This window comes from Gigantopelta aegis, chromosome 1 (assembly GCF_016097555.1).
Source record: "Gigantopelta aegis isolate Gae_Host chromosome 1, Gae_host_genome, whole genome shotgun sequence".
Taxonomy (NCBI): Eukaryota; Metazoa; Mollusca; class Gastropoda; order Neomphalida; family Peltospiridae; genus Gigantopelta; species Gigantopelta aegis.
In genome coordinates, this window is record NC_054699.1 from 31,359,891 (window position 1) to 31,384,890 (window position 25,000).

The 25,000-nt window shown below is 38.5% G+C and overlaps 2 protein-coding genes across 3 annotated transcripts in view; one reads left to right on the plus strand and one right to left on the minus strand.

Moving 5' to 3' along the window:
* Positions 1-629: 629 nt before the first annotated feature.
* LOC121367708 (excitatory amino acid transporter 1-like) lies at positions 630-14,180 on the plus strand. Its single transcript, XM_041492039.1, has 11 exons — positions 630-886; positions 2,197-2,271; positions 3,269-3,391; positions 4,138-4,216; positions 5,338-5,380; positions 6,569-6,692; positions 7,740-7,866; positions 8,930-9,163; positions 10,005-10,199; positions 12,948-13,082; positions 14,029-14,180. The coding sequence occupies exons 1-11, from the start codon at positions 670-672 to the stop codon at positions 14,156-14,158; spliced, it is 1,482 nt and encodes a 493-aa protein (XP_041347973.1). The 5' UTR covers positions 630-669; the 3' UTR covers positions 14,159-14,180.
* Positions 14,181-22,352: 8,172 nt separating this feature from the next.
* Positions 22,353-25,000, minus strand: part of LOC121367714 (excitatory amino acid transporter 3-like) — a 3,462-nt gene continuing 814 nt past the window's right edge. The window contains exons 2-3 of one of the 2 annotated variants that reach the window (XR_005957423.1): positions 24,114-24,308; positions 22,353-22,667 (exon numbers count right to left, since the gene is read on the minus strand). Coding sequence is in view for 1 of the 2 variants with exons in the window: in XM_041492053.1 (XP_041347987.1) it covers positions 22,538-22,667; positions 24,114-24,289 (306 nt within the window). In the remaining variant the exon portion in view is untranslated. Of the gene's footprint in view, positions 22,668-24,113; positions 24,397-25,000 lie in introns of those variants that run through there. The other variant, XM_041492053.1, reaches the window with a different exon arrangement.

Genomic DNA, 25,000 nt, shown 5'->3' on the forward strand with positions numbered 1-25,000 from the left:
ACTGTTCTGAGTTTTGCTATAAGACAAAATTAAAATCCTAGACACGTTTTACTAAAGTTTTATTTATTCTGTTAATCAGATCAACCATCTAGCCTAATGCCAAAACCGCCTACGCCCTAAGGCCCCAAAGAAACACTTAACTTCCGTCATCATATCGTCATTGTGCAGAAACACCGTCCCGATCAATTTCTCGCTCCAACCAGTGCCCCACCACTGGTACATCAAAGGCCGTGGTATGTGCTATCCTGTTTATGGGATGGTGCATATAAAAGATCCCTTGCTTCTAATCGAAAAGAGTAGCCCATGAATATATCTGTATGGTCCTTAACCATATGTCCGACGCCATATAACCGTACATAAAATGTGTTGAGTGCGTCGTTAAATAAAACATTTCCTTCCTTCCCGATCATGTATTACGGTTTTGTCGTCCAGAAGTAATATCTACAAGGCCATTGGTTTATAAGTTTCAAATCGTCCAATAGTATTTGAGATAACAAAAATCACCATGTTTTTAACCAACACTACTACAAATACGACTGATATTGATATGCCAGTCATGCAGCACTGGTTACAGCGTGGGAAGACAATGGGCCAGATTACTGATATGGTGCTTACTGCAAGTGATACCTTTTCGTTTTTACTGTATTCTGTTTATTTTAGCTAGAAACTATGGCAACCGATACAGAAACGAGCTTCTTAACAAAGGTACCAGAAGAAATGATCCAGATTGACGACGCACACAAGACGCCATATTGGACGAAGGTCAAAGGTTACTTACGGAAGGATGCCCTGATGTATCTGATTCTCGTCGGGATCGTGGTGGGATTCGGCGTGGGATTCGGGGTCAGACAGCTGAATCCTTCCAAGGATGCCATCATGTGGATGGGTAGGTCGATATTTGGGCTTAGCTGTAATGTTAGTTTTATATTGACTTACGTGCCATAATTATTAATATTTATGTAATATGTGGATGGGTAAGCCAGTATTTAAGTTAACGTTAGCTTTTCTTTCGAACCGCACTCTATTTGTGCATAGACGGTAAACATAAACAGAGATGACAATATATGTAGATGAAAGTCACGGCACATTATACAATAATGATGGTATAGATTAAAACGTACATCAGGGTTGAAGCTGACAATTAAAAAAAATATAATTTTGCTTTGGAATTTGACGAATTTGGTAAGAACATTTGTAGTCAAATAAAAATCCCAAACAGCCAAAATAGTTGCAGATCTACAAATAGGCAGCATTTTCTAATTAGCTTTTTGGCGAGTTATTAAAGAAATAATTTTGGCAATTTCAAGTTTAATTCGCTTTTGTTGATTTGGCGAACGACAGCTAAAACCCTGATATATAAAGCAAAGTGGCTGTTCACAAAGAAAGAAAGAAAGAAATGTTTTATTTAACGACGCACTCAACACATTTTATTTACGGTTATATGGCGTCAGGCATATGGTTAAGGACCACACAGAATGTGAGAGAAAACCCGCTGTCGCCACTACATGGGCTACTCTTTCCGATTAGCAGCAAGGGATCTTTTATTTGCGCTCCCCACAGGCAGGATAGCACAAACCATGGCCTTTGTTGAACCAGTTATGGATCACTGGTCGGTGCAAGTGGTTTATACGGAGCACTCACTCAGGGTTTGGAGTCGGTATCTGGATTAAAAACCCCATGCCTCGACTGGGATCCGAACCCAGTACCTACCAGCCTGTAGACCGATGGCCTAACCACGACGCCACCGAAGCCGGTGCTCACAAAGATGACGACACATAAAACCAACGGGGATTGATCACAAACCGCCCGCGAATGAAGCGGGCGCTTTACCACTGGGTTACGTCTCGCCCCCACCCCCATTTAACAAAATAATGGTTGATTCCACGAATCTCTATACAGTGCCTTGTCTATAGGAGGACAGCCACTACCAAGGAGATCTTTACTAGATATGTCATCCGTCTTGCACCAAATCAAACCCAGCACCGGACAGAGCTCATTAGAATACGTACAGCTGTGATGGTATGCACCCACGAATCGCTGTCATATAGTGATGATATCAGGTGTTCGCGAAAGTGGAGCATATCCTGCCTCACGGGAAGCACCAGACATATAAACAAAGAATGTCGACATATAAATATGATGATGACGTAGGATGGTGTCGCTGTTAATGAAAACTTTGTTTTTCCTTTCTGGCAGGTATTGCCGGGGAACTGTTTATGCGATCGCTTCGCTTGATGATTCTTCCGTTGATAGTTTGTTGTCTGATATCAGGTAAAACTCACATAGTGTACAGTGTGCTATCAATGATATTGCTATAGTTGGTAATGTCATTAAATTGTATATACGTTATATATATATATATATATATATATATATATATATATATATATATATATATATATATATATATATGTATGTATGTATACGTATACGATGTGGTATTGTGTAAAACAATTATTATGCACAGTGTGATGTCAGTGATATTGCTATATTTAGTAATGTCATATTAAATTGTACATACGTTTTATATATATATCGCCAGAGGCTCGCATAATACAATTTTTATTCCTAATATATAATATTGACGATACCGAAAAACACTCTGGTAATAACCTATATATATATATATATATATATATATATATATATATATATATATATATATATATATATATATGTATATATATATATACAGTTTGCTATTGGGTAAAACTATCATAATGTTCAATGTAGTATAGATATCAGTGATATTATTATAGTTAGTAATGTGATATCAGGTAAAACTTACATATAGTACAGTGTGATAATAATGGTATTGTTATAATTAGTAAAACTATCATATTGTACAGTGTGATATCAACGATATTGTTATAATTAGTAGTGTGATATCAGGTAAAACTATCATATTGTACATTGTGATAATAATGATATTGTTATAGTTATTAGTGTGATATTATGCTAAACTTACATATTGTACCGTGTGGTATCAATAATATTATGCTCTTTTTTTTTTTTCTTTTCTTTTTTTTGGTCATGTTAGTGTGATATCTTATGGATACATCCATAGTTAACTGTTAAACATGATGATAAATCTAAAATATATGTTACAGTGTGATATCAGGTGATGCATGCATAGTAAACAAGGTGATATGCTATATATTTTCATGTTACATGCAGTGTGATATAGGATGAGCTAACGTTTACGGAATACTGACAGTTATATACTGGACTAGGATAGTCGAAAAAGGAAATATTTTACTTATTGTAGGAACGGCATCACTGGACCCGAAGTCTAACGGTAAAATCAGCCTCACAGCTTTCGTATACATCGTGTCCACCAACGCACTGGGCATTGCAGTAGGGGTGGTTGTTGGTGTCTTGATTCGACCAGGTTAGTAAGAGTGATTAGGACTGTACTTGTATTAATAGGGGAGGTGGGGGCAGTTGTCCCACAGAGAAACAACTGGAGAAGTCCCTCTATCTCTACGATGTTTACTAGTATCCTATATATAGATTTCATCTCCGTCCGTCTTTCTGTCTGTCTGTTTTTCTCATCTGTTCCACATATAGATTTCTAGAGGTGGTGGGGTTTTTTTTTGCAATGCCTCAAGATATTGAGCTCACATTTTGTGTATAGCCTTATGATGTACATTTCAGTTAATTTTGACAACATTATGATGTTCGTGCTTATATCCAATTAAGATTCAAGCACGCTGTCCTGAGCACAATCTCAGCAATCTGGGCAGTCTGTCCAGGATAGTGGGTTAGTTGTTAATTGATAGTGGGAGAGAAGAGGGTGTAGTGGCCTTACACATACCCACTGAGTATTTAAAATTCGCTCTGGGTGGGAGTCGGAACCGGGCTGCGAACCCTGTACCTACCAGTCCTATGTCCGATGGCTTAACCACGACGTAACCGAGGCTGATAATGTACATTTGATATATATGGCAATTTAATTATTTTTGATAGAGTTGTTGACCTTGGACTTAGGAGATATGAAACTCAGTTGGGCCCGGTAGGGGTAATATATTGATTTAGCAGTGCTCTCAAAATGCTTGTTTTAAGCTACGGTTCGTTATTACGTACTGCAGTTAATAACATTCTATCGGTCATACATAAGTTCTTTCTATTCTGAAGGAGTTGGTACTACCAGTGCTGAACGTGTTAACACCACAGACAGTATGGAGACACAGGACATATTCGCTGATCTTCTCAGGTAAGCGGACAAAACAGAACTTTTGAAGGGAGGGGGGGGGGGGGGGGGTCGGCTCTAGCCCTTACAATAGTTCTGAATTAAAAACAAATTTTAATAGTATTTATTATTATTATTATTGGTATATTTTATTTGTAGTATATCTTTAATCAGAGATGAATTTTACTTGTAGAATACAGGACATTGCATAAAATGTTACTGGCCAACATAACCCCAAAACACCCTAGAAACTTTGCTTTGTACCCTCGATCTCAATCAGTCCCCCCCCCCCCCCCCACACACACACACCCAGCACACAGGGTATCCAGAATGTTTATAAAATCTACTAGCCATTAAAAAAAATTTACTACCACGATTCACAATTCACTAGCCCTAACTTAATTTAAGTTAATACACTAGCCCTAACTTGATTTAAATTAATACAATTTTACTAAAATACAGTAATAATTAGATATGTCACCTAAAGAGGGAGATAGATCTTAAAACATTAACATTGGGGGTGGGGGCAGGATATTCATATTGACAAAATAGACTTTAAACTTCTAGATCTTCGTTCAATATTTTATGTCAAAATTACTCCTTTTTTCTATATTATTAAATAGTCCGATCCTCTCTTCTTTCTCGCATTTATTTTGGACTGTACTTCTAAAATGCTCCAAATTGTATAAATGTTCGGCCGAACATTCGATTCCTTTTTATTTTTGGCTTGTTAACTTTTTAATTAGAAAAACAAATAATTATATTAGCTTATTCAATAGTTGCTATTCCAAATGCTGCCCATTTCCAACCCATCCTTCCCCAACTCTTCTGTCCGGATCCCGGTAACCGGGAAGTCAGACATTATGCCCAGGAGAGACGTGCCTGAACCTTAATCGGATACGGCACAACTTAATATTATGGTACCCTATCCTATCCCAACTCTTACAATGTTCAAACAGGCTTGACTCAATGTCGAGAATGCACTTGCCAATGTTTGGTGTTTCAATAAAATAAACATAAAAAAAAAATAATAATAATACAAAATATCTAGTAGGGAGTCTATAATACCAAAATGGATGAGGTTACTGATGTTCATCCACAACCCACTAAAGTATAAGTTTTATTAAATTAATTTTATTTTTCAGAAACATTGTGCCGGACAACATGGTTGAAGCAACATTTAAACAGGTATGGGTCAATATCAACAACAATATAATAAATCATTTGTAATATCTAACTTGTAATTTCTCTCCCAAAGCTGCTAAGTTGGTTAAACACTAAAACAGAATTAATTAATTTATGGCTATTTTTTTGTGTGTGCTTACATCCAAATACGTTCAAGCACGCTGTCCTGGACACACATATCTGCTATCTGGGCTGACTGTTTAGGTCAGTAGGTTCATGAGGTGGTTAATGAGAGAGAGAAGTCAGTGTAGTGGCCCTACACCTACTCACTGAGTCGTTAAACTCGCTATGTATGGCAGCCGGTACCGGGATGTGAACCCTGTACCTTCCAGTCTTACGTTTGATGGCTTAAACAGAAAGGAATGAACGAACGTTATATTTAATTACATAGTTTAATTACATTTATATGTGGTCTGACGTATGGTTAAGAGCCACACAGATAATGAGAAAGAAACCCGCTGTCGCCACACAATTAGCTACTCTTTTCGAATTATGTGCAATAATGCACAGACAGGATAGTACATACCATGGTCTTTGTTACACCAGTTGTGGAGCATTGGCTGGAAAGAGAAACAGCTCAATGGGTCCAGAGACTGATATCGATCGTAGACCGAAGGCGCATCAGGCGCTTTACCACTGGACTACGTCACCCCCACCCCCAACCCACCCCCAAAAAACCCTCCAAAAAAACAACCAACCCCAGTGGCTACAGTCATACCATCCAATAAAATAAGCACGATCGAAATTGACTGACCTGTGACATACATGCTAACTGCCTTTTTCTTCTTCCTTTTAAATTATTTCCGTGCTTATTTTCAAACACGCTGTCCTGGATACACATCTCTGCTATCTGGGCTGTCTGTACAGGACAGTGGGTTAGTTGTTTGTTGTTAGTGGTTAGTGAGAGAGGAGAGGGTGTAGTGGTGTTACACCTACCCTTTGAGTCGTGAAAACTCGCTCTGGGTGGGAGCCGGCAACGGGCTGCGAACCATGTAGTGTACGTACTAGCCTTATGTCTGATGGCCTAACCACGACACTAACGAAGCCAACTGCAAACGCAAGCATGTTCAGCAACGTGTGTTAGATAGAAAATACTTTTAACTTTATGTATTCATTTTTCTCTAGCCATATATATATATTCTTCTCAAATTAATTGTTAAATTTTAACTTCCCTCCTCCCGTCATTTGCAGGTCATTACGAAGTATTCAAGGGAGATCATTCACACAGAACGAAACACGACCAACGGAACAGTTATCGACTCTTTGGTTGTTGTTTCGAAATCTTTGGGGAAGGTCGACAGTGTAAACGTCCTGGGTTTGTATTTTTCACTTCGTCTTTACTAACTATTTAGCATTGCTGAATTATTTTCTTTATTATAAATACTTTTCTTGCACACCCGTTGATGAGAACACAATGCGTTATTTTTGATAACACATGGTTGTTTACACATGTACGTGTGTTAACAATTTCAAGACATACGACTGGCTGCTCCTAGGTCACCAGTGCAATACATCAAATGAAAAACTACACGGTGGAAATCGATTACATTGTGACGTATAGTTAATCTGACAATCATGGGTCTGTTACGCGCAAGTTAGCTACAAGTGGAATGGCTGTAAATAACATTTAGTCGAAAAAGATGTCAAAATGTGATTAAAACCTGGTTTTGGAGGATATGTAAGAAATAGAATAATACATTCGTGTCCGTTAGATACCATTTATCTCACAACTACGTCGCATCGTATTTGAAACATTATACAAGGCTACAAAGCTATCGCAGAGTAGGCCTAAGATTCTTAACGTTAAGCAAATCCATAAAAGGAGTTTTGATCATAGATTTAACAAAGTGTTGTTATGACGTTAAATTAAAACATAAAAGAAGGTTTGCAATAAATACAGAACTTCACATACGTTGGTTTCGCTTCCTGTTTATTACACTCGTTTATTTTGCGAAAGAACATACCACTCGTGGTATATATCCTGCGCAAAATGAACTCGCCTTCATGTAAAATACTCGAATTTCATTTAGGAGATAAACTTCATCTGGAGTCAGACTGGAGGTAGTTTATCGTGCATTTAACACCGCTAAATGGCATTTCGAACCGAACGCGTTAGCGTGAGGTATTAAATGTAATATTAATAAATCCCTTCGGCTCGGGGTACAAGAGCTTACAGAGGGTATAAAAATCCATCAACCCCTCGTGGTGCTTCTAATATATATATATATATACATACATACATACATACATACATACATACGTATGTATCAACCGAGTCTAATTTAATCGGTATTTGTCGAGGCATATATATATATATATATATATATAACTCACTCTAATACACACGTGGTCCTACTTTCAGGTTTAATTGCCATTTGCACAGTCTTGGGCGTGGCTACCAACTCTGTGAAGGAGAAGGCTGATGTTGTTTTGCGGTTTTTCGTCGGATTCACTGAAATCGTCTTTGTCATAATGAAAAAAATATTTTGGTGTGTATACCATTTTATCATATACATGTAGTAGGTATTGTATCCAGTGTAATAAACGTGATATTTGTCAGATCGCATACTTTATGAATTCCATAACTTTGCAAATTAATGCAAATTAGATGTAAATTAATAAGGTCAGAGCACGTCGTTTATTGACATTAACATTTGATGAAATTTTAAGCAAACGTACTGCGGCGACACTCCGTAATTGACGTATGCATTCATATTCAAAGACATTTAAATAGCAACTTTGCATTGATATCTTTTATATGCAGCATCCCACAAACATAACAGTACATATCCTGGCCTTTGTTACACCAATTGTGGAGCACGGGTTGGAATCAGAAATAGTCCAATGGGCCAACCGATGGGTAACCATCCTAGCCCGACCGCGCATCAGGCGAGCGCTTTACCACTGAGCTATGCAACTTTAAGACTCCCGCATTAGCGGCTTATAAAGATTGGATGCGGCGCGTGCGTGCGTTCCGACAGTTGAGTCTGATGTGTCTGCGGCTTGCGTTTTGAGCATATACACCACATACGATTATTTTTTATATAGACTGGTCGCATGTGTGTTTTTGGGGGGTTGTTTTATTCGTGTGGTTTTTTTTCTTCAGTCTAAGACACTCTCATTGAAACCGGCCTCGGTGGCGTCGTGGTTAGGTGTAAAGGCTCAGTGGGTAGGTGTAAACCACTTGCACCGACCAGTGATCCATAACTGGTTCAACAAAGACCATGGTTTGTGCTATCCTGCCTGTGGGAAGCGCAAATAAAAGATCCCTTGCTGCCTGTCGTAAAAGAGTAGCCTATGTGGCGACAGCAGGTTTTCTCTAAAACAAAAGTGTCAGAATGACCATATGTTTGACGTCCAATAGCCGATGAAAAGATAAAAAATCAATGTGCTCTAGTGGCGTCGTTAAATAAAACAAACTTGACCTTTTTTTACCCTCATTGAAACTAATGTATTTCTAATTCATTTTTTTATCCGGACCGCACGCACGCGCCGTAACCAATCCATATAAGCATTAGTCAATTTTCATAAATTCTGTGTTTCGTTTTGCAGGTTCGCACCTATAGGCATTGGCAGTCTTATTGCTTCCGCCATCGCTGGAATCACGGACATTACCGAAGCGTTTTCTCGTCTCGGGCTGTTTGTCTTGACGATACTTGTCGGCCTTCTCATCTACTCGCTTATCGTTCTTCCCTTGATTCTCTTTGTCCTGACCAGAAGAAACCCGTTTGCCTTCATCGTTTCCATCGTCAGAGCCTGTTTAATGGCATTCGCTACCTCATCTTCGTAAGTAGTCTACAGTTAGTTTAAAGTACTAATAAAAATTATACCCACCTGTTTAGGTTTTTTGTTTGTTTGTTTTGTTTTCTTTATTTTTGTTTCTTTGTTGTATTTACAAAAACCTTTATGTTGTTGTTGGTTAGTTTTTTTGTTGTTTTTTTCGTTTTGTTTCGTTTCGTTTCGTTTCGTTTCGTTTCGTTTCGTTTTATTGTTTGTTTGTTTTATTATTTTTGTTTCTTTCTTTTTGTTTCTTTGTTTTGGTTTTTTGTTTTGGTTGTTTGTTTAGTTTAGTTTAGTTTAGCTTAGTTTAGTTTAGTTTTATTGTTTGTTTGTTTGTTTGTTTTATTGTTATAACACACAATTCATGAACATTTCTGTAATGTAAACCAACAGTGGACTAAAATGAGCATTATGCAAGGCAGAGTGGTCTTCAGACTCATATAGACTGGATGCAGACACACGTGTCGCACGCATCCAGTCTAGAAGCTAACGTTGAAATTAATGTATTTCTATTTTTATTATGCGGACCGCACGGATGCGCCGCATCCAATCTATATGAACCAGAAATATTGTGCCACGTAATTGCAGGGCCCGTAGTTATAAAACTTTAAAAGTCCAAACTAAATCTCTAATGACGTCATACGCGTGCAATTTGTACGGCGTTGACATGATATTACTGTCTCAAAATCTGTTAGAAACATGGGTCTAGACACTAAACGTTTTACAAGCACCAGGCCAGACCTTTCAGTATTTTGTATTTGCACATTACATTATTATTATTATTATTATTATTATTATTATAATTATTATTATTATGTTGTCATAATAATAACAAACTCTGTTTCAGAGCGGCAGCGATCCCGGATATGCTTATAGCTTGTGAGGAAAAGAATCATATAGACAAACGAGTGACTCGTTTTGTGATTCCTCTATGTGCGACCTTGAACCGCGACGGTAGTGCCCTCTACGTCGCGTGTGCGGCAGTTTTCGTGTGTCAGATGATGTTGGGGTCGATTTCTGTCACGGAAGCATTTATGATTTGGTGAGATGTATTTTGTATTTACCGCATTTCCTCTAACACTATATATATATATATATATATATATATATATATATATATATATATATATATATGTATATATATATATATATATATATGTATATATATATATATATATATATATATATATATATATATATTATATATATATATATGTATATATATATATATATATATATATATATATATATATATATATATATATATATATATATATATGTATATATATATATATATATATATATATATATAGATAGATAGATAGATAGATATAGATAGATATAGATATTTTGTTTGAAACATATTTTATTGTATATAATACACAGAAGGATTGGGCACAAGCTATTCAACTTACGAGGCCCTCTCCTAATTACAAATATTATAACATGTTAGGCGACTACTATTACTACACATATTTGAATCAAAGTAAATACATAAAACATAAAGCAAGACAAATTAACAGTGCAGATAAGGTGAAACCGGAATAAAGACTACAATAAATATTCAGAACATAGTTAATACATAGAATATCAGGCAAAATAGGTTTGTAGTGTGAATATATATATATATATATACTAAAAAAAAGAAACGCATAGGCGAAATATTCATGGAATTATCTCTTGAATACAAAGTGGTATAATTACGTTATTTATGATCGTATCAAGTCACATTTGACATAAGTATGTGACAATGTTCTTGCTATAGAATGACGGCAGTGGAGGCGTTTTCGTCACAAAACAGCGTCGCACGAGGGCGCTGAAATCAGTACCTTATGTGGCCACCAGCAGCAGCAATCATTGCGCGACATCTCCTTTTCATAGACTGAATGAGTCATGTAAATTAGAAAGTTTTTTTATATTAAGATAATGAGAATGATAGGCAGCGGGTGATAGATGAGAAGAATGGGCTAAGATTCCACGTGCCCGGATTCAGAGACTCATTCAGTCTATGCAAAGGAGATGTCGCGCAGTGTTTCCTGCTGTTGGTGGCCACACAAGGTACTGATTTCAGCGCCCTCGTGCGACGCTGTATGGTGATGAAAACGCCTCCACTGCTGTCAGTCCATAGCAAGAACATTGTAACATACTCATGTCAAATATGACTGTGATACGATCATAAATAACGAAATTATGCCACTTAGTATTAAAGAGATAATTCCATAACTATTTCGCCTATGCGTTTCTTTTTTGACAGAGTATATATTTTGTGTTCACCATCCCACAGACAGGATAACGCATACGACGGCCTTCGATATACCAGACGTGGTGCACTGGCTGGAACGAGAAATAGCCTAATGTGCCCACCGACGGGGATCGATCCCACACCGACCGGGCATCGAGCGAACGCTGTATCACTGGGCTACGTCCCGGTTTATGAGTAAGAGGACATTGAATCTGAAACACTCGATCAGGGCCGTATCTCCGCAGAATGCAGACTCGAATGGGCACAATAGTGGATGTTTCCATTAAGCTCTGTCTAGTGTCTCGTCTATAAGAGGGCTGCCACTGCCGGGAAGATTATTTCTCGGCGATTTCATCCTCTTGCACTGCTCAAAAGAGGACTGCCACTCACAGCCTAATTTGCCAAATCGAAACTAGCACCGGCCAGAGCTCATTAGAATAAGTACAGTTGTTATGATATCAATAGGCGATCACCGTTATAACAATGATGGTATCAGGTGTTCGAGAAAGGTGAGCATGTTCTGCACCACCGCTGACACCAGTCATGAGAACTGCCACGACAGACTTTAAATCTTTTAAGTTAAACGACACAAGCGTATGTTAATTTGTGCATTGGCTTATTCATTTATTCTTTCATTTATTCAGTCAGTCAGTCATTTGTCATATATATATATATAAAAAATATATATAGACCAAACCACATATATTTAGTTTTGTATTTATTACATACCCTAAATTGGAAATATTTTTCCAAATAATAATTCAAAAATCGTAACACTGCTAGCTAATGACGGGGATTTCAAAATTTACACAACTAGGTCTGCTACTACGCGGACCGAAAAACCACCAATTATTACACATAGGAATATAGTTCTATTTAAACAATAAACCGAAATAAGAAAGAACGAGTGAAAAGTTATCTATAATTTTAATGATATTGTTTGAAATGCCTTTTAAAGACAATGTAATAGCTAAAATTCACGAACAATATAATATTTAATGTGCTGTAATACATCAGAAGACCTTCAGCGTGCCAGTTTTATCAACGAAGAAAAATGTCAAGAATTGTTCACTCAGTGTCTGAGTCGTCATCGGTGTGTTTTCTTTTATTGATGTTCATGCAATTATTCGTTGCTGAAAAGTTTACGTTTATATTAAATGTGCCTCCATAAATCATCGCTCCACTGAATAATCCGGCTGACAGTTCATTCAAGTTTTCTACGTGAGGAGACGGTGCATGCGACGGCATTGTTGCTAAAGTCGACGACAGTCACTTTTTGCACCCTTGTTTTGGCTTCGTACACAATAAATATAGCATATCTTACCGTAATTTCACTAGAAATCCATATTTCGTAAAAGGTAAAAAAAATTAATCACAAGATTTTGTTCAAACGTATCCAGGTGCATTAGTAATGTTAATTTTTTTTTTTTTTAATTCAATAGCAATTTTACATTGGAATTTTCAGGGCTGTATTTATATAGTAAGATTTAATGGGTATGTAATAAATATAAATATATATATATAGTTTCATATTTGTTTCACTTTCAGGATTCTAACTTCTGTTGGTTCTTTGGCCATTCCACCTGTGCCGAGTTCTAGCCTGGTGACGTTAATAATAATTCTGACGTCATTGGGCATCCCGTCCGATGGAATAAGTCTGTTGTTTGCCATTGATTGGCTTATGTATGTATTCTCTGATATATCGGCCATATGTGGTTTATATATGTGTGAATGGACCAGTGTGTGTGTGTGTGTGTATTTGTGTGTATGTGTGTGTGCGTGTGTGTGAGAGAGAGAGCGAGAGAGAGAGAGAGAGAGAGAGAGAGAGAGAGAGAGAGAGAGAGAGAGAGAGAGAGAGAGAGAGCAAGCAAGCAAGCGTGTGTCTATGCCTGTTTGTATGTATGGCTGTCTGTCTGTCTGTCGCTACGCCTGTCTGTCTGTGTGTACAGGGGCGGATCCAGGAAATATTGGGTGTGGGGGTGGTGATAAAAAGTTTGTTTTATTTAACGACGCCACTAGAGCACATTGATTTTTTATCTTATCGTCGGCTATTGGACGTCAAACATATGGTCATTCTGACACTTTTTTTTAGAGGAAACCCGCTGTCGCCACATAGGCTACTCTTTTACGATAGGCAGCAAGGGATATTTTATTTGCGCTTCCCACAGGCAGGATAGCACAAACCATGGTCTTTGTTGAACCAGTTATGGATCACTGGTCGGTGCAAGTGGTTTACACCTACCCAATGAGCCTTGCAGAGCACTCACTCAGGGTTTGGAGTCGGTATCTGGGATCCGAACCCAGTACCTACCAGCCTGTAGTCCGATGGTTTAACAACTGCGCTACCGAGGCCGGTAATGGGGTGGTGATAAAGGGGAAAAAAGACGAAAAAAGGCATTTGGACCAACTAATCATGCACTGAGATTCTCCAATTATACATTTTTTTCATTTGCCATTAAATTAATTTAAATGATTTCTTTGTAATTTTTATAGATGACAGTATACTGTTTACATTTCAAAGTTAAAGATAATAACTAATTTTGGCGGGGAAACCGCCATTATGCAAATTTAAGATAGCGCCTTTAAATAAACAAACACGAAATAACCTGCATTTTACCGATTATTTCAGGGACCGTTTCAGAACCTATTGCAACATCATAAGTCACACGTTTTGTGCGGCTGTGACGTACCAGTTCTGCAGGAAAGACTTGGCAAAGATCGACCAGGCAGACAGTCATCAAGAGAACCAAATAGCCTGATGCATCCCAGTTGTTAGGAGCGGATCCAGAAGTGTGTATGTGTGTGTGGGGGGGGGGGGGGGGGGGGGGGGGGGGGGAGGGGGGTGTCGAGGGGGGGTCGAGGGGCGTGCCACCTCTTGTTCCGCCGATATAAAAAGTAAATAAAAGGACAGTGTAGCACCCACCCCTTTCACAAGACCCAGGATCCGAATCTTGTTGTCATTAATGCTGTGAACGTATTTATCATAAAGTAAGCACGCTGTAATTGTGTGGATAGATCCAGAGAATCAATGAATGAATGAATGAATGCATGTTTAACGACCCCAGCACGAAAAATACACCGGCTATTGGGTAACTGTGATAAATGCAATAGATCCAGAGAAAGTTATCCAGAGAAAGTGTGCGCTCATTAACGTAACAATAATTCAACTTTACGTCATTTCACAGGACATGGATGGAGTTGTCAAGTTTACGTCATTTCACAGGAAATGGATGGAGTTATCAACTTTACGTCATTTCACCAGACATGGATGGAGTTATAAACTTTACCTCATGTCACACGTCATCAGGCACGGCGGAAGCAAGTAGACATTGGGAAGGGTGGGGGTGGGGTGGCTGACTGAGATCAAAGGCGTAAAGCAAAATATTGGTATGGCTTCAAGGAGTATACTTCCCCGTAACATGTTGAAAACTAGATGTCTTGAAATGCAATTTCCTGTATTCTACAAGTAAAATGCATTTCTACCTCAAGGTTTACTACCAATAATATTTTTGATTCAGAATTAAATGTGTGTGTGTGTGGGGGGGGGGGGGGGGGGGGGGGGGGAGGGCTAGAGACCCCTAACTCATCCCCCACCTGCTCTGTCGTGCCTGGCCATGGATGGAGTTATCAGCATTAGATAAAAACTTATTTCACAAAACAAGAACAAATGAATGTTCTGTACCGGGTTTGGGGTATTATTTTAATTAATTGATTAAATTAAAATATTTTATTCCGTATTTGGTATTGGAGTATTTGTCTATCATCCTCCTATATTTTTTTGTTGTAGTTGTAAATAATTTCGGTTTGGTTTGACGTGAGAAGAAAAGTAAAAGTGTTTTGAAAATAACACACAAAAAACCCCGACACCATTTGTGTGTGCAATTTAAAATATATTCGGTTTAGAAATAAATAAACCTGTAATACATACCATAGTAAGAAAACGACGCTTTCAGCGTTATGGCCACCAATTTAGTTTTATGGACTCGTGTAGTCTTGATACGAGATAACTCTATTGGATTAATTTCACTACAGAGGGAGCAACAAGAAAATAATCTGAATTATCTCATTATAGCAAGACTATACCAGTCCATTTACCAAAATAGGGGGGGGGGGGGGGCGTAGCTGGTCGTACCTCAGTGGAAAAGCGCTCGCTTGATGCTCTATTTGTCTGGGATCGATCCCCGTCGGTGGGCCTATTGGACTATTTCTCGTTCCAGCCAGTACACCGCGACTGGTATATCAAAGGCCGTGGTATGTGTTAACCTGTCTGTGGGATAGATATTACTGACAGTCGGTCTCACATTACTGACATACAGTCCCACATTACTGACAGTCAGTCCCACATTACTGACATTCAGTCCCACATTACTGACATTTAGTCCCACATAACTGGCATTCAGTTCCACATTACTGACATTCAGTCCCACATTACTGATAGTCAGTCCCACATTACTGACAGTCAGTCCCACATTACTGACATTCAGTCCCATTTTAAATTTGTATACATTACGACGCTGTTAGTGACACAAATTTGGTCTACAATACCAACGTTTTGTTTTGTTTAACGACACCACTAGAGCACATTATTGTATTAATCATCGGCTATTGGATGTCAAATATTTGCACCCGAGGAGGATGACGACGCAGACAACTGACATGATAGAAGGAAGGAAATGTTTTATTTAAGGACACACTCAACACAATTTAGGAGCGCGACATAGCCCAGTGGTGAAGCGCTCGCTTGATGCGCGGTCGGTGTGGGATCGATACCCGTCGGTCGGCCCATTAGGCTATTTCTCGTTCCAGCAAGTGCACCACGACTGGTATATCAAAGGCCGTGGTATGTGCTATCCTGTCTGTGGGAAAGTGCATATTGTCATGGCTGTCCCAACAATTTTCGTAACTGTGTGCTGTGACGTGGACTTTTCTCAAGTAATTTTAATATTGGACAAATCAAAATATTTACTTTTACATTTAGTAGTAATTATTTGCATATTTGCTTGTATTCTGTAATGTCTGGAACTATGCCATTTATTATAGTTATTGTTTAATGAAATTCTTAGTAGTGCCGCGTGCTATAGGCGCAACTATTATTAGTGATCGTTTGGATGCACAATGCGAGCTACATTTAGTTGTATTTCATAATAATATGTTTATAGTGTATGAAATTGTTTGTAAATAGTTGCCATAATATATTTATGGGATGTTAGAATATTACGATCGCTAAATGTGTTAATTTAATGTTTGACGTCCGTGTTTTGGTCTTGCGGTCTTCGAATTTATTTAATTCCCAAATTCCTGTGCATATAAAAACTATGACACAACGTTGACATTAATATTATTGATGTAAATATTTCCATAACTGCAAAGTGTGTGTACTTACACACTGAAAACGTCCCATGGGCTCATAAATAAACCTGGGATAAATTTCCGTTTGATCGACTGTTTTGACATGGCTGCCGGGATTGACCTTGCCCTTCAGTAAAGTTTATTTTCCTCCAAAACTTGTACGATCGATTAGCTATTTTCTTAGTTAAACGTATCCTAATATTGTTTGTACATTATGGCAAATAATGTCATTAATTAAGTAAGGTTGTCACGGGGATTCTACAATACCCGTAACTGAATGAAACACGATTGTCCAAATATCTCTGCTAACTGTATATTTATTAGATCTCTCTTTAACAGGCAGTTATACCCGCTGTGGCTCGTCTCTAGGTATGATCAGAGATACGATCTTATATAAAGTATATATTATTATAGCACGTTTAGTTCACTAGAAAACACAACAAAAACACAATACACTTTGGAATCTGTATTAACCTACGCTGACAAATGTACTGCCGCAGTAGTTAATTAATAACAACAATAATATCAACCCAGAACTGATCACTTAATTAGTTAATCTCTAGGTGTCTAGTTTACACAATATGCTAATCACTTCACCGTGACACAACACACACACGTGCGATAATGGAGAAACGCTTCCAGGGGAACTTAATTAATAAAGGAATTACAACACTATTCCTAACTGGTTAATTTTTTTATTAACCCTAACTACTTATTCAATAACCTTGTAATACAGAATTAATACTGGTACCTATCACAATAAAGACAATAACCTACAGTTTACCTAGGTCCTCTAGGATGACTGGCTAAGCTTTAAATAATTATTTAGGACAGTGAGCCTACAGATTACTGCGTCAGATGACCGGCAGCACCGTCTAAATAATATTGGTATAATACAGTATTAACATGTTTAAAGTCACATCAATCACATCAAGGTTATACACAGAGCAGAAAATATATATTTACCAAAGTCCCGTCTGAACTAATATAGATCGTTCAGTGGACGACGTCCGTGATCCCCTGGAGCCTTCCTAGTTCTCCCAGATATCTCTAAAATCCTAGCTATTTATTCAAAACTCTCAGAGACAGCGAATATCGCCTGGGGGTACAAGGCGGTACCTCACGTATCATGTGGATTTTCCACAACCACCACGCCGGCATATTTTCCTCTGATCGTCAGACTGGCTGTCGACATCCCGCGAGCAATCCCCTGGCAATAAACAGCATTACCGGAGATATTACGTAACTACTAGCCACATGGCCTCCACACCTGCGCTAGGTGTGTATAGAAAAGCTCGATGACCTTTGCGCAAGGTATCACGTAACAAGTTGCTCATCTGGGCTTAAGTGCAATTTGGAACTGCACACGGCCTTCTAAAACAATTAATATCGCAACAGGCGAAAAGAAATTAAGAGCATGTACCGTCACAAAGGTAATAACTGTAAAACTGATTACTGTAATATTAGTGCTTTTAGGAACTATATCCTTGTACGCTGAGAACCTGTTTACACATACTGGTTGCTAAGGTCTGATATATCGGTACACAATGTTTGTAAACAACAGTATAAAAATGCTGTTTTTATAATATTCCCAAAGGCTTTTTCATTAAAACTATTTTATATTGAAATTAGACCAAAAAAACAATTGTGTAGTGATAGTCTCGCCTTTATGCACATTAGAATTTGTTTGTATTATTAGCTCGAATTCAAAATGTATTTGCAATGCACTTTAGCGTGTCGTGCCTAGTGAATAATATAAGTTGTAGAAGCATCACGAGGGGTATATGGCTTTTTATGTACCCTCTGTGTATTCTTTTACCCCGAGCCAAAGGCGAGGGTCTAAAAGAGCACACAGAGGGTACATAAAAAGCCATATACCCCTCGTGATGCTTCTACAATGAATTTATGTTGCCGACATATTAAACCATATAGCCAAATAAACAAAATAACGCCAGACAATAACTGTTAACAATTTATTAACGGAGCCGTACCACGCGGACGCGAACGAAACCACTTGCCAGTGACGAAAAATAGTTCCATCGATAAACGAGTTTTTAACTTCAAATATTTGTAATACGAAATTGTCTGAAACAGATATTAATAAAAAAAAGTAAAAAAAAACAACTTTTTTTTTTTATCAGACATGTATGTAGTAAAACAATAAAAATATATAAAAAAACACAAAACCCCCCACAACTGTTGCTAATCGCGCATTAATACAATAACACCACGACCGTAATTAGGTGGCCGAGTTCAACATTGCAGCTTTTAAAAGTATTGAAATAGTGTATTTTATATTAAAAATAAAATTAATTATGTATACTTGATTGATTATCAATGTTATTTATAATCTAATTATTGCTTTAGCATTAACTGGGGTGGCTGGAAACTGTTGGAAATTACAGACAGGGTATAAGAGAATTTGGCTCCGCCCGCAGGGGTATAAGGCATTTGTCCAACGGCAAACAACCAATGAGATTAAAGAATTTTACATGAAGGCGAGATAATGTCGTTTTCACAATAATCCCAAAGGCTTTTTCATTAAAACTATTTTATATTGAAATTAGACCAAAAAAGCAATTGTGTAATAATAGTCTCATATTTATGCACATTAGAATTTGTTTGTATTATTAGCTTGAATTCCCAATGTATTTGCTATGCAAAATGAGCGTGTTTTGTGCCTGGTTAATAATCTCATTTTTATAAATATTCTAAAGGCCTTTTCTGTAAAATTGTTTTACGCAAATTTTAGACTAAAAAAGCAATTAAGAAATGTTACTTTTATCTTTATGCACTTTAGAAATTCGCAGAATTAATTATTTCAAGTTGGTAATGCTTTTGCTATGGGCTAAACTGACGTATTTACAAAAGTTGAAGTTTCTTAGGATTTAGAGTGTACATTTACAAACTGTAAACTGCAAACGGAAGCTGGACCAAAAAGCAATTACTTTATTTATTGAGCAATTGTGTGCATAACGTAATTATTAAATGAAATGATATTTATTTTGTAAAGGTAGATCTCTTCCTAGAGTGACGTAATTTCTGATTGGCTGTTATGACGTCACGTGGTACTTAAGAAAAGTATAAAAGGCTGACGTCAGTGGACGTCAACGGTTGTTCTCTCACTCGTTTGCGGTCTGACAAGCAAATATTAAAGACATGTCCCCTTGTCCAACTTTTCAACTTCATTACATTGCATACATTTAAATTGACACTGAAATAACTTTTACTTATATTTTTAAAGTCAAATTGTATTAACTTTACCATCTTTATTTAATTAACTTGTTTTATGGAAGCAATATTTATAAGCAACTGCAAGCTGTTTACATTTATTGGAGATGCAGTCCTCACTGGTTTAATATAACTATATCTGAAAGGAAGAGATCTATCTATCTATATGTTGGAAACTTACCTGTGAACATTAACTTTATTTCCATTTACTCATCACCTTTAAATAAATTTATAATTCTGAAAACTTGAACACTTCGTCTTTGTCATCTGTGGATGTTATTTGTATTCTCTGGACTTTGTTGATATCCTTGGGACGCGGTCACAACAATATAAAAGATCCTTGCTGCATTTGGAAAGATGTAGCGGGTTTCCTCTGATGACTACGAGTCACAATTACCAAATGTTTGACATCTAATAGCCGATGATTGATTCATCAATGAGATCTAGTGGTATCGTTAAACAAAATAAACTGTTTTGTTTGATCTGAGGCCTAATTCACTAAGCTCTCCTAAGCCGCATCATCTTTTAAGATCATTTGAACCGCACTGCGAAATCGCAAAGTTGCTAGAGTTAAATAGAGATTTGTAAATTAGGCCGCTGACTGACAAAGCTCTATTAACCATCCTTGCTATAAGACTTTTTGCACTGAAGGGACCGGACGTAGCGCATTGGTAAAGCGCTCGCTTGATGCGCGGTCGGTCTGGGGTCGATTCTCGTCGCTGGGCCCATTGGGCCATTTCTCCTTCCAACCAGTGCACCACGACTGGTATATCAAAGGCCGTGGTATGTGCTATTCTGTCTGTGGGATTGCGCATATAAAGATCCCTTGCTACTAAGATAAAAAATGGAAAATGTAGAGGGTTTCCTCTCTAAGACTATATGTCAAAATTACAGAATGTTTGGCATTCAGTAGCCAATGATTACTAAATCAATGTTGTTAAACAAAACAAACAAAAGTCGCAAAGTTACGAGAATGTAGTGAATTAGTCCGCATCTGGTCAAAATAGTCAGAACTATACTGCAGGACTTGCCATTTTTACAAATGTATTTATACACATGACTGGCTCCAGCCAGTGCACCACGACTGGTATAACAAAGGCCGTGGTATGTGTTATCCAGTCTGTGGGATGGTGCATAAAAGATCCCTTGTTACTAATGGATAAAATGTGGCGGGTTTTCTCTCTAGAACTGTGTCAGAAAATGACCATATGTTGACATCCAATAGCCGATGATCCATAAATCAATGTGCTCTAGTGGTGTCGTTAAAAAAAAACCTTTTGTTTAAAAGGGTCACCTACAGTGATCAGGGAGGAGTGCACGTTTAAAAACAGGACCTTTAACATTCAAAAGTACAGTACGTCTAGGCCTCTAAATCCCATAAATCCCAACAAACAAACACACAAAAAGAAACCACAAACAAACAAACAAACAAAACAACCCCCCTCCCCCTCCCCCAAAAACCCCCCACCAAACAAACAAAACAACGCACGCCGACAGAGATAGTACAGGTTCCCCACTAAACACACACATACATAAATCAATTGTACACACTTTTGTTACAGTGGATGTTTTGAGGCACTTCAAAGTTTGAAAGTGACGCGCACTCCCAACGCCCTCCTCCTGAATCCGCGCCTGATCGTGTAAATGTTATTCGCCACCCCACCAACACACACAAAAAGACCAAACAACCCACAACCCCCTCCCGCCCACCCAATACCCCCACAAATCAGAAAACGAAACCAACAAACAATGACCTCACAAAACAGAACCACTACTACAAATAAAAATGTTTTTCTTCTGTAAATAGTTTTTATTGCTTGTATATTACTAAGTGAAAAGCAACTGTACATGTAAGTCGTAACAATACAAAAGTACACGAGACACACAAAGAGAGAGGTGATACATACACATCTATATAGATCACATGGAAAGTAAAAGATATACGGTACTGCAGAGGTCAAATACAGAAATCCAGTTATAGTAGCCTACAAATATATAGTAAGGTCCATTATATATATATATAAAGTTAAATTTGTTTTGTTTAACGACATCCCTAGAGCACATTGATTTATTAATTATCGGCTATTGGATGTCAAACACTTGATAATTGTGGCATATATTGTTAGGAAACCCGCAAAAAATTTCCATTAATAGCAAGGATCTTTTATTTGCACCATCCCACAGACAGGCTAGCACATCCCACAGACAGGCTAGCACATCCCACAGACAGGCTAGCACACATCCTGCTGCTAACAGACAAATGTAGCGGGTTTCCTCTAACACGACGTGTCAAAAATGAGCAAATGTTTGATATCCCAGAGCCGATAATTGATAAATACAAATGCTCTAGTTATGTCGTTAAACAAAACAAACTTTTTTATTATTATTATTATTTTATTATTATTATTTTTTTTTTTTTTTTTTTTTTTCTGTCAGAATATTTTGTGTCCGGAACATATCGTCACTTACACTTAGCTTCGTGGATAATGCTCTCATCTTATTTCGTAAACAGCCTGTGTCGACTACGATTATCACAGTGCACATAAAATAGGACCATATTAGGCCATTTCGTTTTCTCGGTGACCTTCTGGCATTTCCATCTGTCCCAAGTCTTCCTTGCAGAACTGGTACGTCACTGCCGTGCAAAACGTGTGACTAATGATGTTGCAGACGGTTCTGATACGGTCCCTGAAATAATCATTAACAGAAGCGTCAGAGAAGAAAGAAAGAACATACCTGTCAACTCTCACGCATTTGGCGTGAGCCTCACGCATTTGTAACAAACATCACGCTCTCACGCAACGTTACTATAATATCACGCTTTTTCTAAAAATAAAAATATTTGAGAGCTGAATGGAATTATATACTGATTATGCAGGGTCTCTGAATTCGCTACTTATTAATAATAATACAGCATATCGGTCCAAAGAAAGAAATGTTTTATTTAACGACGCACTCAACACATTTTATTGACGGTTATATGGCGTCAGACATATGGTTAAGGACCACACAGATTTTGAAAGGAAACCCGCTGTCGCCACTACATGGGCTACTCTTTCCAATTAGCAGCAAGGGATCTTTTATTTGCGCTTCCCACAGGCAGGATAGCACAAACCATGGCCTTTGTTGAACCAGTTATGGATCACTGGTCGGTGCAAGTGGTTTACACCTACCCACTGAGCCTTGCGGAGCACTCACTCAGGCTTTGGAGCCGGTACCTGGATTAAAAATCCCATGCCTCGACTGGGATCCGAACCCAGTACCTACCAGCCTGTAGACCGATGGCCTAACCACTACGCCACCGAGGCCGGTCCCATAATTATAAAGTAGTGCGCTCGCCTGAAGTACTCAGGTAGAAGGATCAAATCCCCTTGGTGGAGGACCCATTCCCTGATTTGTCCCCTCCTTTATATAGAAAAACGTAGCGGGTTTCCTCTGATGATTATGGTTGCAACACTAATAGTTTTTGGTGCAGCAGGCGCGGATCAAGGATTTTCAGGGGCGTAGGCTGGGGGGTTCGGGGGGGGGGGGTGCGGACGACCCCCCCCCCCCCCCCACCTCCCCCGGCTGTAGCAAATGGTCCGCTTTCAGAACTAAAACATACAGGTTTATACATATGGAGTTTCTGGTGGTGCAAAAACAAAATAGAAAAGGTCCACTTGGTTCATATTCGAACCCCCCACCCCACCCACCAGGTCCAGCTCACGCTACGCCCCTGATTTTTTTAATAGAGGGGGCCCAAAACGCGTTGTTGTTTTTGAAAATAGAATTTAAAGGTCCATGACAGGTGGACGGGATAATGTGTATTTTGTACTATATATATTGTTTGACCCTTGGTCCCCGCCTGAATCCGCGACTGTGCAAACCTGTAGGAACGATATCTGGAAGAGAGGGGGACACAACCTCTAGTGGGAGTAGGGGTGGGGTTGTTGACACAAGACATATTTTTACTTTTATTTATATAGAGTAGGTAAATAGTTTTTTTGTTTGTTTTTTCATTTTCGTCATCGAGTGTGTGTGCGTGGTGGATGAAGGGGGGGGGGGGGGTGTGTGTCTGTGCCAGTCCACTCTCCACCCCCGGCTCCCACGGACCTGTTTTGTTCTTGTAGGCTAATGTTTATAAATACAGCTCACCAAATTACAACTACGTTGCTAACGGAAACTGATCCCAACGCCATCTGACCAATGAAAATTGCGGAAGACGTTATGTAGAGGGCGCTTCCGTCGCGGTTCAAGGTCGCACAGAGAGGAATCACAAAACGAGCCACTCTTTTGTCAATTCCATTCTTTTCCTCGCAAGCGTTAAGCATTTCTGGAATCGTCACAGCTCTGAAATGGTTCGTAAAAATACATGACAATACATGACAATTGTCATTTCACCCCTCACCAGAGGTGTGTGTGTGTTTGTGTATGTGTGTGTGTGTGTGTGAGGGAGAGAGAGAGAGAGAGAGAGAGAGAGAGAGAGAGAGAGAGAGAGAGAGAGAGAGAGAGAGAGAGAGAGAGAGAGAGAGAGAGCGAGAGAGAGAGAGCGTGTGTGTGTGTGTGTGTGTGTGTGTGTGCTTGTGTATGTGTGTGTGTGTGTGTGTGTGTGTGTGTGTGTTCGTGTGTGTGTGTATATGTTTGTGTGTGTATGTTTGTGTGTGTGTATGTGTGTGTGTGTGTGTGTGTGTATGTGTGCGTGCCTGCATGTCTGCGTGTGCTTCTCCCTCTTTCCTGCTCTCTCTTTCTCCCCCCTTCCCCTCCCCCGTCTCTAGTATCTCTTTCAGTATATGTGTGCGTGCGTGCGTGTGTGTATGCGTGCGTATGTATGTGTACGTATGTATGTCTGTGTGTGTGTCTATCAATTTTGTACAGATCATTTCGCTTCCAGCGTTAGCAAAACACGTGTGGTTACGTATCTATCTCGGTTACAACCCACTAGCTATTACTACTTTGAAATAATAAAATAAATCGAACAGGAGGATTCGTAGAGATATTAATATTACTAAAACCGAGATATATACACTATATGCGGTCGACGT

Coding starts and splice junctions, on each gene's coding strand:
- LOC121367708 (XM_041492039.1), top strand. CDS start 670: ATGGCAACCGATACAGAAACGAGCTTCTTAACAAAGGTACCAGAAGAA. Junction 7,867..8,929: donor ATAATGAAAAAAATATTTTG/GTGTGTATACCA, acceptor TTCGTTTTGCAG/GTTCGCACCTATAGGCATTG. Junction 13,083..14,028: donor TTTGCCATTGATTGGCTTAT/GTATGTATTCTC, acceptor CGATTATTTCAG/GGACCGTTTCAGAACCTATT.